The sequence below is a fragment of the Acanthisitta chloris genome, unplaced genomic scaffold, assembly GCF_000695815.1.
Source record: "Acanthisitta chloris isolate BGI_N310 unplaced genomic scaffold, ASM69581v1 scaffold29413, whole genome shotgun sequence".
Taxonomy (NCBI): Eukaryota; Metazoa; Chordata; class Aves; order Passeriformes; family Acanthisittidae; genus Acanthisitta; species Acanthisitta chloris.
In genome coordinates, this window is record NW_008663718.1 from 2,863 (window position 1) to 18,122 (window position 15,260).

The following is a 15,260-nucleotide window of genomic DNA, read 5'->3' on the forward strand; positions in this document are numbered from 1 at the left end:
AGCATCAGGATGCCAGCTGAGAGGGGACATTGGGTTTTGCTGACAGAGTTTTCCTGCCCTGCCAGGGCACAGGCAGCGGAATTGCAGGACTGCACTGGGCATGGGCCCAAGTCTGGAGGTCAAGGTTGAAGCACACTGACAGCAGGTTTCGGTGGGACCGGCAGGAATAGCCACGGTGGCCTCGGGAGTGAGCACTGGTGGCAGCTCCAGAAGGGGATATAGGGTCCAAGCACTGTCCTCACTGTGTCCGTGGGGCTTCCGTAGGGCTGGCTCATTCCTTTTTTCCCAGAGCGGTGTAGGAATGACCATCAAGACAGAGCTGCAGGGTTGTGGGAGCTGAGGCACGCCCTTGTCCCTGTGACCCTAAGGCATTGTGGTGCTCGGGGATGCTGGAGCAGCGCAGAGCTGCTTTCTCAGCTCACAGCGTGGTGGTGGTTAGACACTGGTTGAACATCTCGTCCTGCACCAGAGGTAACGTCCCTGTGTCTCCCTCTCCCGCAGCGTGTCCGACATGGCGAGCGTGCTGTCCCGGCGCCTGGGGAAGCGCTCCCTGCTAGGCACCCGCGTCTCTGCCCCCAGCGCCTTGGCCGAGGGGGTGCTGGTGGCCACTCAGATCCCTGGATTGCCAATGGACCTCGGCCGGGCTCCTGCCCACGCTGCGCCGCGCGAGGAGGGATCCTGTGCACTGCCAGCAGAGGAGAGCAGCCAGGCACACAGGTTTCCCAGCCACCGGCAGCTCCACACCGGGCAGCAAGTGCGTAAAGAGGTTCTCGGCGTCCTTGGGGTGCACTCCGGTGGGGGAGAGAATTTCTGGGGTTCTCCTAATGGAAAGTGCAGAGGGATCTGTAGTGACGTCATACATTAAGGGATGTTGGTGTTACTGCACTTGTCCCTGGCTGTATCTGATGGGTTTGGACCATGCCAGCTCAAGCAGAGATCCATCTCCTCTGAAGACATCCCCAGTCCTAGCCAAAAGTGTAGGTCTCCAGAGAAGAGAGTAAGACCCAACACCTCCTTCCAGTGTTCTCCAGCTGTCTGAGGCTGAGGGAGATGTTTTCTGTACATTGACTCCTGGTGGACTTCTCTTCCATGAACTTACCCTGTCTCCCCATAACCCTCATTTACACCCAAAGGGAAGCTGCAAGGAGCCCTCTGGCTTAGCCATGGTGGCAATGAGCCTCGTGGCTCAGGCCATGGAGCTCAGTCTGTAGCAACTGCAGGGTTCAAGGTGATTGCTGTGGATGTATGTGGTGAAGAAGCTCTTAGGGAAGAGTGAGGTGTGGTGATGTGTCCAGAAAGGACATCTAGTCCTGCTGGACCTTGTCATTCCTTGTCTTCTGGACTCCTGATTCTTAGGAGGGCTGTGGCTTGGCCAGGACACTGCCTGGGACAGGGAGCAGCACTCTCAATCCCCCTGGAACGCTTCCTGTTAATGCCTGGCCAAGCAGCACTGTCCAAGGAGAGACGTGAGCTCCTGACACAAATCCTGATTCTTGGCTGCTACCTGCAGAACTGTAAAACCTTTTCTGGGCAGAGCTTGTGAAATGGAGTATAAATAAGGCCCTTGGATGGTTTTCTGGCTCCTCCCACCCTGTGTTTATTAACCACAGGACAGTTACGGTTGTTTTGTTTCACATGCTTCACTGTGGAGGATTTTGCCAGCTTGTTTTGCTGCTGGGAATGACATTAAAATAGTGATGGGGTGTCTTCATGAAAAAGCCTTGCTCCTTGTTTTCAGAAAGCAGGGTCAGGGTCTTGTGTGTCTTGATCCTTGTGCTGATTCCTTTAGCCCTGTTCCCACAGTGGGTAGATTTTACCACTCCAGTGTTTCTGTTGGAGGTGGTCTCACAGGCTCTTCCCTGGTGCCTGTGTCCACCCTGTATTGGCCTCTTGGTGTGACACCTGTGGCACTTCCATGGGGAGATGTCCCTGTTCCTATAAATAGCCAGAGACACATGTAGTGTCTTTTGACACAGGTATATTCCCATTCACAGAAATAGGTTCAGGGTGGTAGTGGTGGAAAACTGCCTATCAGGAGAAGTTTGGGACTCTGTGCAGGAGGAGGTGAGCTTTGCCCATCTTCTTTCCCTGCCCAAAGGAGCTGGGAGTGGAGGAGACAAGGTGTGAATTGAGGATCACTTCACCCTGGAAACCTCCATTCCCCTGCCTGCCCCCACACACACTTTGCCATGGTGTGCAGTAGTTGTGAGTGTCCTTGCAGCAGGATGAGCTGAGAACAGAGTCAAAGGAGACAAATTCATTGGGGAAAAGTCCACCCAAAGTCTCAACTGTCAGAGACAGCTGATACTAGCTCAGGAAACCCCTCAGCTTGGGATTGCTGGAGTTGGGGAGAGCAGATCTCTTGATGGTGAATTGGGATGAATCCTGCCCACCCCTCTGGCTTGCTGTGGTGGCAGTCTGAAGTCCAGTCCCTATAGACAGGCTCTGCCTTCATCCTAAAGCCCTCTGCTGTGGGAGGAGGAGGAGGAGGGTGGATCCTGTGGCAGGCAAACACCGGCCCGTGGTGCAGCAGGACATCCCCTGGGAGCAGTGGATGGCAGGAGACACCAACAAATCTCCCCTTGTGCCATTTTCAGGTCCTCATCACTTACAACGGGCAGGAGTGCTCCGGCCTGGTGGAGCAGCACAATGTGCTGAGTGAGCAGGCGAAGGTGCTGGTGCCAGAGCAGGGCTTGCAGGCGTGCTGGAGGGTGCAGGACGTGCTCCAGCCCCTTGCCCTGCCCACAGCTGGCACTCCCGGTCCTGCCGAGGCGCTGCAGAGATCTGTGTCCAGCAATATCGATGTACCCAAGAGGTTGGTGGCTTTGGCTGGTGGTGTTGGGTGGGAGAGGGGCTAGTAGTGGCTCCAGTAGTGCTTGCGCGTGGTTTTACACCAGTGGAGAGTGGTGATGTTGGGGTTATATAGAATCATGGAATGTTAAGGGGTTGGAATGGGCCTTAAAGATCATCCATTTTCACCTGCTGCCCTGGGCAGGAACACCTCCCACCAGACCATGTTTCTCCAAGCCCCGTCCAACCTGGCTTTAAACACTGCCAGGGTTGGGGCATCCGCAGCCTCCCTGAGCAACCTGTGCCAGTGTCTCACCACCCTCACAGGAAAGAGCTTCTTCCGAATATCTAATCTAAATTTCCCCTTTTTCAGTCTATCATTGCTCCTTGTCCTGTCACTGCAGTTCCTAACCAAGAATCCCTCTCCAGCTTCCCTGGAGCCCCTTCAGATCCTGGAAGGTGCTGTGAGGTCTCCACACAACCTTCTCTTCTCCAGGCTGAACAGCCCCAACTTCCTCAGCCTGTCCTCACAAGGAAGGCGCTCCAGTCCACTTAGCAACTTTTTGGCCTCCTCTGGACTTGCTCCAACAGTTCCATGTCCTTCTTATGTTGGGGACACCAGAACTGTGTGCAGCACTCGAGGTGAGGTCTCAACAGTCCAGAGCAGAGGGGTAGAATCACCTCCTTAACCTCTACCTTCCCAGCACAGGATTATCCAGAGGATGGTTAAAATTATGATTAAGGGGATTTTTAATTTTTTTCCTCAAAACATGGAGAAAACATCCTTCCCAGTGACTTAAAAATGACTCAAAGTTGACAGAGGGAGGCAGTGGGGGAGAACCTGTGCTGCTACTGCAACTCTGCTGCCCTGTGGGTACCCAGTGGCTCCCCAGGTTGTACCTGTCTCTGCTTTTTCCCTCCACATGTTTCACATCTCTCCCCTCACTTTGCAGGAAAGCTGATGCTGCTGTGGAGATGGATGAGATGGTGGCAGCCATGGTGCTGACGAGCCTCTCCTGCAGCCCTGTGGTGCAGAGCCCTCCCGCCGGCGAGAGCGGCCTCCCCCGTGAGTGTGCACTTAAATATAGACATACATACCTATATATCAACCGTGGAGAAAACATCTGCAAGAAAAGGAGACATGGAAAAATATACTGTGAACTTTGCATCACAGGGTTGGGAATGGATGGCTGTGTTTGTTGTTCTCCCTGGTGCTGAGTGGCTGCTGGTGCAGGGACTGTGCTGGGCTAGGGTTGGCCAGGAGCAGCACCAGGGTCATAGAATGACACAATAACTGAAGCTGGAAAGGACTTCTCAGACCATTGAGTCCCACTGTTCTCCCAGCACTGCCAAGGCCACCACTGACCATGTCTCCAAGTGCCACATCCACATGGCTGTTAAATCCCTCCAGGGATGGTGACTCCAGCACTGCCCTGGGCAACCTGTGCCACAACCTGTGCCTGGGCACCCCTTTCCAGGAAGAAATTGTTCCCGGTATCCAGCCAGAATTTCCCCTGGTGCAACTCGGGGCTGTTTCCTCTCATCCTGTCCCTTGTTCCCTGGGAGCAGAGCCTGACCCCACCTGGCTGCACCTCCTGTCAGGGAGTTGCAGAGAGCAGAAGGTTCCCCTGAGCCTCCTTTTCTTCCAGCTGAGCCCCTACAGCTCCCTCAGCCCCTCCTGCTACTCTAGCCCCTTTCCCAGCTCCATTGCCTTCCCTCTCAGTGTCTCTGGCAGCAGAGCCCACAGGTGTCAGCTCCAGTTAGGGCCGAGCAGTCTGGGACACCCCTGACAGTGCTTTGAGGATAACCTTGATGTCCGCAGCCATCCCAGGGGGTTGGGGAGCTCCATGCAGGAGTCCCAGGCTGGGGAGCACCACTTGGTCACTCCTTTTTTTAGAGGCAGTTTCGTTCCCGAGGAGTCAAATGCAGCCAATGGGATAAAAATAGCCACCCTGAGCCGTGGGAAATGTGTGTGCCCTGGTGCTGGCTGCTCGCCGTGTGCTGGCTGTGCCCGCGGGATTGCGCTGGTGCCAAGGAGGATGGGGAGGGGATAAAAGGGATAAACGACCAATAATTAGGAGCTGGCGCTGAGCAAAGGTGGCAAGGCTTCACCCTGCCAAGATTTTAAAAATATAACTAGAGGCAAACTGTGGTGGGTTATCCAGCCTCGGGGCTGGTTCCAGTTCAGTTGGTGGCAGTGTGTGTCCCTCCCCACAGCCTCACGGGCAGCGTGTGATCCCTGGAAGGAGAGCGGTGACGTGTCGGACAGCGGCAGCAGCACCACCAGTGGGCACTGGAGTGGGGGCAGTGACATCTCCACCCCATCACCTCCCCACCCTGCTGGCAGCCCCAAGTACTCCAGCGAGGCCCTGAGCTCCCCCCAGGCAGACGATGGCTTTGAGACTGACTCTGACCCCTTTCTCCTTGACGAGCCTGCTCCGCGCAAGAGAAAGGTATGTGTGGGTGTCCCAGTGCTGGTGGGGTGGCTCAGACTGGGCCAGCAGCCCATAGAGGTGACACTGGCACCAGGCAGAGGGTGACATAGTCTGTTTCTCCTCCAGAACTCGGTGAAGGTGATGTACAAGTGCCTGTGGCCGAGCTGTGGCAAGGTCCTGCGCTCCATCGTCGGCATCAAGCGGCACGTCAAGACCCAGCACCTCGGGTAAGGCAGAGATTTCACCTCAATCCCTGCCCAACCACTGTATAATTGAGAATTTCTGAACAGGAATTCCTGGCAGCAGGTTTCCCAGGGAGGTTGTGGATTCTCCCTCACTGGAGATATTCCAGAGCCGTCCGGATGCAATCCTGTGCCATGTGCTCTGGGATGGCTCTGCTTGAGCAGGGAGTTTGGACCAGATGACCCACTTGTTGTCCATTCCAACCTGATCTATTCCATGATTCCTGCAGCAAATGATCCCAGTATTGGAGTTACCTCCTTCTGTGCACTGAGCTTGGAGGTTCCTAGCCAAACAGTCTGTGTCACTGAAGCCAGGGCTGTATCCTCACCTTCAGGGAACCCAGGGATTTTCTGGGAGCCCTGTTTGGACTTTGGGACTGTCTAGGTTAGGTGTACATTTCACACTGAGGGAGTTCAGGTTAGTGTGAGCCCTGGGCAGAGCCATCCCAGTTGGGTTACACAAGGTCTGGTAGCCTAAAAGCTGTGCCAGCTGCGGCAGCAACTGGCTCTGGCTCATCTGTTGGGGCTGGCACAGGCACCCATGTGACATCCTGGTGGCAGCCACCCCTTTGGCAGTTTGCTTTGTCCTGGTCTCTGAATTCCCTTGAAAAACACACAGGGGTGAGGGTGTGGGGATCTCAGCCTAGCCTCAGTTTTCTTGTGCTCATGTCCGTGTTTCCTGGTGTGAATTTTTCTCCTCTTCCCTTGCAAACATGAATGCTTTGGGAAAGGCAAGGACAGACGGGCTGTGATGCAGTGAGTGGTGCTGGACTGCCATCCAGTGCTGGATAAATGTGCTGGGAAAACAAAACAGGCTTTAGGGGCAGTTCCCTGCTGGGTGAACCGCAGGGCTTTGGCCACAGCTGTGCTAAATGAACTCACTCAGACATGAGCAGGGGATTTTCAGCCGTGTCTGGTCAATGTGCCAGCATTTCTGTAGGCCCTGGAAGAGGTATTGATCTTCCTTGGAAGCGCAAAGTGCTGCTGCAGGGACAGTGGCTGTTGCTGAGCGCAGCCTATGTGATGCTTTGGGGCCTGAGAGCAGAGTTCTTTTGCCTGGGAGGGTGAGGTGTCTCTCTGCTCACCATGACAGAAACAGTGCCACCTTTTCACCGCTGTTCCCCTTTCCTCCTCGGCAGGGACAGCGCAGATTCCGACCAGCGGAAGAGGGAAGAGGATTTCTACTACACCGAAGTGCAGGTGAAGGAAGAACCAGCACCAGAGGCAGCTGCTGCCACCAGCCCCATGTCCACATCTGCCCCCATCATCATCCAGCAGGCCCTGGCGAAGCCGGAGGCGCTGCTGGTGGAGCAGCCGGTGCTGGAGCCTGCCCTGGCCAGCAGCGCCCTGAGCCAGTCTGCCCCCAGCTCCTTCTGGCACATCCAGGCGGATCATGCCTACCAGGTGAGCTGGTGGCATCTCTGGGGCCAGGCCACCTGAAATCTTGCTGAAGGGCAAGTCATGATGCAGTTTGCTCCATACGGACATCTCCTTGTCCACCTTGCAGCACGGAGCGGCTTTGGTGCTGGCATAGCACCATTCCCCACCTGGCTGCCCCTCAGCCCTGGAGCAACTGACTTCCATAACACCTGGTTCAGGGATTTGTGTTCTTCTCCTTGTGGCTGTTCCCTGGCTGGGGTGGAGCTGCAGCCTCTGCTCCCCAGCAGTTACCCCAGGCTGGTATGCAACACACCCTTCTGCCGGCAGATAACCGGGGCTGGAATGCAGCCACGCCGGATCCTGCGGATCTCTGCACACTTGCCCAGCTTTTGAGGCACAGGAAACCTGGGAACCAGGAGTGGTGGCCCTTGTGGGCACTCTGGGCCAGTGGCCTCTGTCTCAGGAGCTGCTGAGAATTGAGCACTCCTCTGGAGCTGCAAGGACAGGGTGGATAGAGCCATAAGCTGCATGTGTATCTATTCCCATCACAGGAAATGGGTGTGACATCACCTAAAAGTAGACAACTTCTGTAAATAGGTGCAAAAATGTAGACACACAGAGGATGGTGCGTGTGGTTTGCTATTGCAACCAGAAGGAGCCGTAGGAGTGAAGAAGCTGCTGTGTCCCTGGGAAGGGTGACACAGTACACGTCTCCATGTTAGCAGGACCTGGTACTAGAGGGGAGATTGCATGGGGTTTTCCATCTCCCCATGGGAATAGGGAACCCCTGGGTCTAATGCTGACCTCTTTTCCCACACAGGCATTGCCCTCGATCCAAATTCCAGTGTCCCCCCACATCTTCACCAGCATCAGCTGGGCCACTGCCACCTCAACTCTCCCGTCCCTGTCGCCGGTGAGTCCTGCGTGTGTTTGCCCTTCATCCGTCTGGGGTGCAGGGTTGTGCTGGGAGCTAAGGACTCCTCATCTCATGCCCTGTGACACCTGATTCTCCACAGGTGCGGAGTCGGTCACTCAGCTTCAGTGAACCCCAACCGCCGACGCCGATGATCAAGTCCCACCTGATCGTCGCCTCACCGCCCAGGGTGTCCATCGGCACCAGGTGAGGGTCCCACCTGCCAGAGGGGAGCAGAGGTGGAGCCAGTCAGCAAACAGGGCACTGAGGTGCAGCAGAACTGGGTTACAGAGTCACAGACTCACTCAGGTTGGAAAAGATCTCTGAGATGACCAAGTCCAACCTATGATCTAACACTTCTATGTCAACTAGACCATGGCACTAAGTGCCACATCCAGTCTCACCTTAAACACCTCTAGGGATGGTGACTTCACCACCTCCCTGGGCAGCACATTTCAGGGTCTAGTCACCCTCTCTGGGAAGAAGTTCTTCCTAATGCCCAGCTTAAATCTGCACTGATGCAGCTTGAGGCTATGTCCTCTTCTGTCGTTAGCTGCCTCAGAGAAGAGGCCAATCCCCACCTGACTACAGCCTCCTGTCAGGAAGTTGTGGAGAGTGATAAGGTCACTCCTGAGCCTCCTCTTCTCCAGGCTAAACACCACCAACTCCCTCAGCTGCTCCTTATAGGGCTTGTGCTCCAAGCCTTTCACTAGCTCCATTCCCTTCTCTGGACATGCTCCAGCACCTCAGTGCCCTTGCAGTGAGGGAGCCAGACGTGAACAGCACTCTAGGTGTGGCCTCTCCAGTGCTGAGTACAGAGGGAGGATCACTTCCATAGTCTCATACAGAAGACAGTATCTATGCCAATGCTAATTCCTCAGCTTGGGAAGAAGATGTGTAACTGAAAGTGCAATTTAAGCTGTCAGAAGTTCCCTGTTCCTACCACACTTGATGAATACATCCCTAATCTGAGATCTCATGCGAAGAACAATCTTGATATTAGTAATGTGAGTCTTGACTTTTCATTCTTTCGTACCCTTTTTTCCCCCCTCTGCTCCAAGCCAATGATGACAGTTGAACAATCACCATTATGGAACAGGCTATGTCCAAGTAAACATTGAGTGATGTACAAATCTGTGGATGCACCAAGGGATGCACAGATTCTGTGGTGGCCTTGCTTCTCTGGACATACTCCAGCACCTCAATGTCCTCCTTGCAGTGAGAGGCCCAGACCTGGACACAGCACTCCATGTTACATGACCTTCCCTCTGAATCTGTGACCAAAGCTCTGCAGTGAGTGGCTAAATGTCATTCCTTTTCCCCCTTTTTTTGCAGGAAAGTCCGTGGGGAAGCCAAGAAGTGCCGGAAGGTGTACGGCATCGAGCACCGGGACCAGTGGTGCACAGCCTGCCGGTGGAAAAAGGCCTGTCAGCGCTTCCTGGACTGAGCGCAGCACCGCGGTGCCGCGTCCCTCCCCTGCTCCTGCTCCTGCCCCTCGGAGCACCTCACTGCTGCAACCAGGGACCTTGGAGGTACCTCCTGCGAGCCCAGAAGGCTCCTCCAGAGCTGCGTGTAAATTCCTCCTCCTGTACATTGTACATCTCGGTTTGCTCTTTTTTTAAAAAGAAAAACACTTTTTCCACCTTTTTTTTTTTTTTAATGTTTATAAAACCTGAAGAATATTTCCCTTTGTATGGTAAAAACTGGGGCAGGGAGGGGGAGGAAATTGATTCCAATCAGGGAAGATTGGTGGTGATCTGGGGACCAAAGAGCTTCTCCTGCATTTCCCAGATCAGCCCTAAAATCTCCCGACCCATCGCAGCGTGGCTGGGATGAGGTTTTGAGGCAGCTTCCCATGTCTTTGACTACCTAGAAAGTGCAAATCTCTCATATCCTTTAAGGAAGAGGTTGATAACAATTATAGCTTTAAAAAAGAAATGCTATTGAGTTACCACAAGGAAGGTGGGGGCAGATTTTTGGGGCAGCAGTTGGAGTTTTCTGTCCCTGCACGGATGTGGCCTTTGCTCATGTTGCATCACACCTGTAGGTCGAGGCTGTGTGTGCCTCTAGGCATCGTTTTGTGGGGAAAGAAGCATCTAGAACTTTATAATCAGGAAAACCATGAGGGACTTTAGGGCAAAATGTGGTGTTTCTCCTCATTTTAGGCTCGTTTTGAGCCTGTCTAGCTCCATGACAAATCTCTGTTGTGGCCCTTGCCGTGTCCTCCAAAACCAGGCTGAACAGTTCTGTGATTTTAACGGTACCACGAGCTGGAAGGACTGGGAAGGGTTTCCCTTAGCATCCCCATTTGGCCCCAGTTCACCGGAATACTTCAGTATAGAATCGTGTAATGGTTTGGGCTGGAAGGGACCTTAAAAGATCATCTCGTTCCACCCCTGTGTGCCGTGGGCAGGGAATATTTGCTCTTGAATCCCATGGAGCCTGGTGGGAGTCAGTTTGCTGAGCCAAGAGCAATCCTGGGATGCAGCATGAGCCTGGCCTGGTTTTAAGGGTGTTTAGAAATCAGGTTTCCTTATAAAATGGGTCAAATGTTTGGGAGCATCCAATACTGCTCCTGAATCGTCATTGAAGGGATCAGGTGAGGGGAAGCAGCCTGAGATCCATCTCAGTGTTCCTGGCGTTTGTCCATGTCTTTGGGTATGGTTTTTGTTGTTATCTTGTATAATTTTGTACATGTAACAGTTTATCATCCCTCAGCCTGAGCTTCTGTCTGGGTTGGATATAAAATTTGGCTGCTGGAAAGGAGGAGCAAAACTCCATGGGTAGGGAATGACCTCACGGGGTTACATCCTCAGAGAAGTCTGGGCAGCTCCAGCTCGAATCCTGAGGGAGAGGTTTTACACCTTCAGAGCTGCTCACTCAGGCTCCCATCTCTGCTGGAGCCTGTGCTCCATTAGGAGCAAAATGTTGGGAAAAGCCTTTCCTCTCCCACCAGCAGGTTCCTAGGTTGTGTTTTGTGGCAAAAAGGACTTTTTCTGTCTAAACCATGCCACTGTCTGACCTCCAGTGCGTGCATGGCTGAGTTGGTGTCACCCATCCTGTGTCAGCTCAGTGTGCTTTTCAGGGAAGGGCCCTGCTGTGCCAGGGGGCTGGTTGGTTTTGGTGATGCTGGAATCAAGCTGGAGCTTTGGGAAGTCCTACACAGCACCCCAGTTCTTAGTACTTTTAAAAACTGAGCCCAGAATGGGCAAAAAAAAAAAAGAAAGGGTGAATTTATGCTTTCCTCACACCTTGTGCCTTTATCTTTGTGACTCAGAGACACCCCCCAGGCAGGGCTGGAGATTTTACTCCTTGGTTTTTTTATGCCCTTTCTGCATCAAATAGATCTGGACATGGCTCAGCTCCTGCTGCTCCCAGCTCAGTACTCATGGAAACAAGCCAAACCATTGGGGTGTGCATCACCCCATCCCTGGGAGGTCGTTGGCCACCCTGACCCTTCCCAGCACAGATCTGCCTCAGAGATCAGGTTTTTCACTGGAAGGGAGCTCAGGTGTCTAAAGATCAAGTGAAGTTAACTGCTTTTCTATTAAAATGCTCTTTTTAAAGTTATATATATATAAAAATGAAGCAGAAGATGTTAATGGACACACAAGCAGGTGTGCACAGCATGAGCTGAAGGGGCTGGTGGGACCCCCCAGCCCTGGCAGTGCCTCCTTTTCCTCCTACTCCTTTTTTTCCTCCTCCCGATCCTCTTTTCCTTCTCTTGTCTTCCCCCTCCTCCTCTCTTCCCCCTCCCCTGCCTCCTTTTTTCCCCCCTCCTCCTCTTTTCCCCTTCTCCTCCTCCCCCCACAGTACAGAGCACTTACCTGCCTGGCAGGGCTTACCTGGCACAGGAGTGTTTGACACCAGTGTTTGATCAGGAGTGGGATGTACATCCAGCTGCTCTCCCAAGGGCTTTTGTAGTACAGACAAAATTGTTCTTCATGCTTGTGGCTCTTGTTGGATTTTTACTTTTTCATGGAAAACTAGTTCAGGGTAGGTCATTTTGTTGAATATTTTGGAATTTTTACACTTCAAACCAGATAAAGCTTGTATTTTTACAGAAATGCCAGCAGGCTTCCACCCTCTCAGGTTGGTTGATGTTGGATATATATTTCTGGGGGTTTTGTCTCCTTTTCCAACTGTTTTCCCTTTCCTATTACTTTTTGACTCACTTCCAGCCACTTCCTGATTGTTGGACTTTTCTTCCTGACACTTGAGTCACGCTGGTCTCAAGAAAACTCCTCTTCAGCCCCTGTAAATCCAGCTTGGAGAGTTTTCCCTCATCCTGCCCATCTCCTGGAGCATGTATATGTATGTATATAGGAGCCTTTTAATTGGGCACTAATTAATTGGAGGCTGCTCCCCCTTCTTCAGCCAGGACACTCTGCCCCAGTGGGTTTAGCACAGGGTGACCCCAGGGGGGCAGTGGGAAGGGGTCGGGGACACTTGTCACCGTGGCTGTGCCCCCGTGGGGCCATCGGTGCCATACCCAGTAACTTTCCTGTCTTGTTGGAGCTTTTCTCAGCTGTCTTCCAAGTATTATTTTTATTGTTTAAAAAAAAAATAAAAGAAAAACAAAAGAGGAAAAATAAAGTTGAAAAGCAGAATGTGAAATGTAATTTTTACAGCAGCGATATGAAATATATTTTATAAGAAATAAAAGGAAAAGTTGCCTGAGAGCTCACTGGCTCTGCTGTGTCCTTGTAGCTCGGGTTGTGGGACCCCACCGTGTTCCCCGTGTCCCTGGAGGGAGGGGAGGAGGTGTTTTTTCCCCCGTGTGGAGCTCAGGGATCCCATTGTCCCAGGCATTTCTGGCGCCACTAGGTAGCAGTGTCTGCCCGAGGATGGCACTGCTGCTCCCTCCCTTGGCAGCACAGGCTCTACACCCTGTTTCCAAAAAACCAAAATTCATCGTCTTTAACCTGGAATCTCAGAATCACTGAGGTTGGAAGAGACCTGCATCGGGTCCAATCTGTGACCCATCACCACCTTGTCAGCTAGACCACAGCACTGAGTGCCACGTCCAGTCGTTCCTTGAACACCTCCATCCCTGAGCAGTCCCTTCCAGTGCCTGACAGCCTTTTCCATGGAGAAATTCCTCCTGATGGCCAACCTGAACCTCCCCTGGCACAGCTTGAAGCTGTTTCCTCTTGTCCTGTCCCTTGTTCCTTGGGAGCAGAGCCTGACTACACTTGGCTGCACCTCCTGTCAGGAGTTGCAGAGAGCAGAAGGTTCCCCTGAGCCTCCTTTTCTCCAGGCTGAGCCCCCACAGCTCCCTCAGCTGCTCCTGCTGCTCCAGCCCCTTCCCCAGCTCCATTCCCTTCCCTGGACACGCTCCAGACCCTTGATGTCCTTCTTATCATGAGGGGACAGGCACTGCCCTGGGGCTGTGCCCACACCAGAGCTGCTACAAGCAAGTGCCGTTGGCCTCTTGCACATCTGGCACACCTGAGCTCATGTCCAGCCATTGTCACCAACACCCCCAGGGCCTATTCCAGCTTTCCAGCTGCTGTGCCCCCAACCTGGAGCATTCCATGGGGTTGTAGTGACCCACGGGCCAGACCCAACACTTGGTGCTGTTGACCCTCACACCACTGACCTTAGCCCCAGCCTGTCCAGATCCCTCTGCAGAGCCTTCCTGCCCTCCAGCAGATCAGCACTCCCACCCAACTCGGTGTCATCTCCAAACTGCCTGAGAGTGCCTCAATCCCCTCATCCAGATCATATACAAAGACATTAAACAGGCCTGGCCCAACACTGAGCCCTGGGGAACCCCATGAGTCACCTGTCCCAGCTGGATGTAACTCTATTCCCCACCATTCCCTGATCCTGGCAATCCAGCCAGGTTTTAACCCAGGGACCAGTGCACCTATCCAAGCCATGGCCTGCCATCTTTTCCAGGAGTATCTCATGGGAGACAGTATCAAAAAGAGAAGTCCTGAAGCTGCAGGAAAGGGTTAATGTGTGCTAAACCTGGAGCTCTCCCTTGCTGCAAGTGAAATGTGCTGAGAAGTTGCCTTTTGATGCAAAAAAAATTATGGATAATTTTATATAGTTTTATTGTTATGCATGTTGAGGTGGAAGAGGAACTGGGAAAGGGGAGAGGAGAGGGGGATGGAGGGCTGAGGGGAGCCACGGAGGGGTGATGCCTCCCTGTATAGGTAAAGAGAGGGGGAAAGACATTTCTCATCAAAAATTGCATCCAGGGGACACCAAGTTGCTGCAATTCCTACGGTTTCTGCAGGGCTGTGACCCATCCCACAGGGAGCTTGGGGACCTCTGGTCCCACCTCACCACAGGCCAAAAAAACCCTCCCAGCAGCCCAAGGCTCCTCCCAGTTGATTATTTTCCTTGCTAACTGCTGTCCCAAAGAGCCTTGGAAGTCACCTCTGGGTTGTTGATCTTCACCTGCAGCCCAATGTTAAACCAGTTTGCAAACTGGGACCTAACTGGGGCCACTGGGCCAGTCCATGGCATGGCTACCACACACTCCTACTGGTGCTGAGGGGATTGGGCAGCAACTCTGCTCCGCTCCCCAGATCTGAGGAGCTCTGAAGAGAGAGGGAACCCCAAATTTCCAGTTGGGCTGGGGCTGCTGGGGACTTAGAGGTGCAGACACCTTCATTATCCCTATGGAAAAGGGTTATGAAGCCAGATGGAAATTCTCTTTCTTCAACCCTAAAATCCCTTTTTATCCCCCAAATAACCCTTGGATTCATCCCATTTTTAGCATGCCTGGTGGGATTGTCCTCCCTGTAGCTCTTCAACAGCCCATGAAAGGAGGGGATTTATGGAATTATTCCTGGAAATCACACAAATGCACCCAAATATTCCTTTTTTTTCCCCTAAATCCAAGCTGTTCCTTGGCTGTGGGGGCGACTCAGTGGCAGAGGGGGCACGAGGGAGGACCTGCTCTGCGAGCATTGACCCAAGTGACGGTTGCCAGTCGCAATCAGATCGTAGAAACAGTAAACTAATTTATTAATCCTTTTGCTATGTACAAGTTTAATGGAGAAATCTTTGTATGAAACAATTAAAAAGAACAAGATCTTGGAATTATCCTTTTTTTTTTCCCTAATTTTTTTTTTTGTTCATTAGGGATTATTATATTATCCTTCTGGTTTTTTTACAAAGGGCGAAGGGCAGCGCTGTGGGCGAGACCCGGGCGAAGTCGCTCCCGGGATAGGCTTGGGGTTGTTTTGGGGATAGCAAATTAGGCAGGAGGAAATCAACCTGCTTGGATTATCCTCCTGGGTGCAACATGGAAAAATCCTGCATCCCAGTGCAGGGACTGGGACAGGCGAGGCATGCCGGGGTGAGGGGGGACGCGATGGGAACGCGCGCGCGGGGCGGATTGCTGAGCAAAGAAGTCAACCCCGGTGGTTTTACAAAATTCCAAGGAAAACGCTTCAAAAAAAGGGACAAGGGGGGGAAAATGGGGGGAAATTAAATAAGGATTTCTGGATGGTTTCTGGGTGCTGGGAGGGAGCTGATCTT

General features: G+C 52.9%; 1 protein-coding gene across 1 annotated transcript; it reads left to right on the forward strand.

The window, feature by feature from the left end:
* Nucleotides 1-511: 511 nt before the first annotated feature.
* Nucleotides 512-9,207, forward strand: ZNF395 (zinc finger protein 395). Its single transcript, XM_009071078.1, has 9 exons — nucleotides 512-754; nucleotides 2,598-2,815; nucleotides 3,744-3,856; nucleotides 5,008-5,243; nucleotides 5,352-5,452; nucleotides 6,607-6,871; nucleotides 7,668-7,760; nucleotides 7,864-7,967; nucleotides 9,096-9,207. Exons 1-9 carry the CDS (start codon nucleotides 512-514, stop codon nucleotides 9,205-9,207), a joined length of 1,485 nt encoding a protein of 494 aa, XP_009069326.1.
* The last annotated feature ends 6,053 nt before the right edge of the window (nucleotides 9,208-15,260 follow it).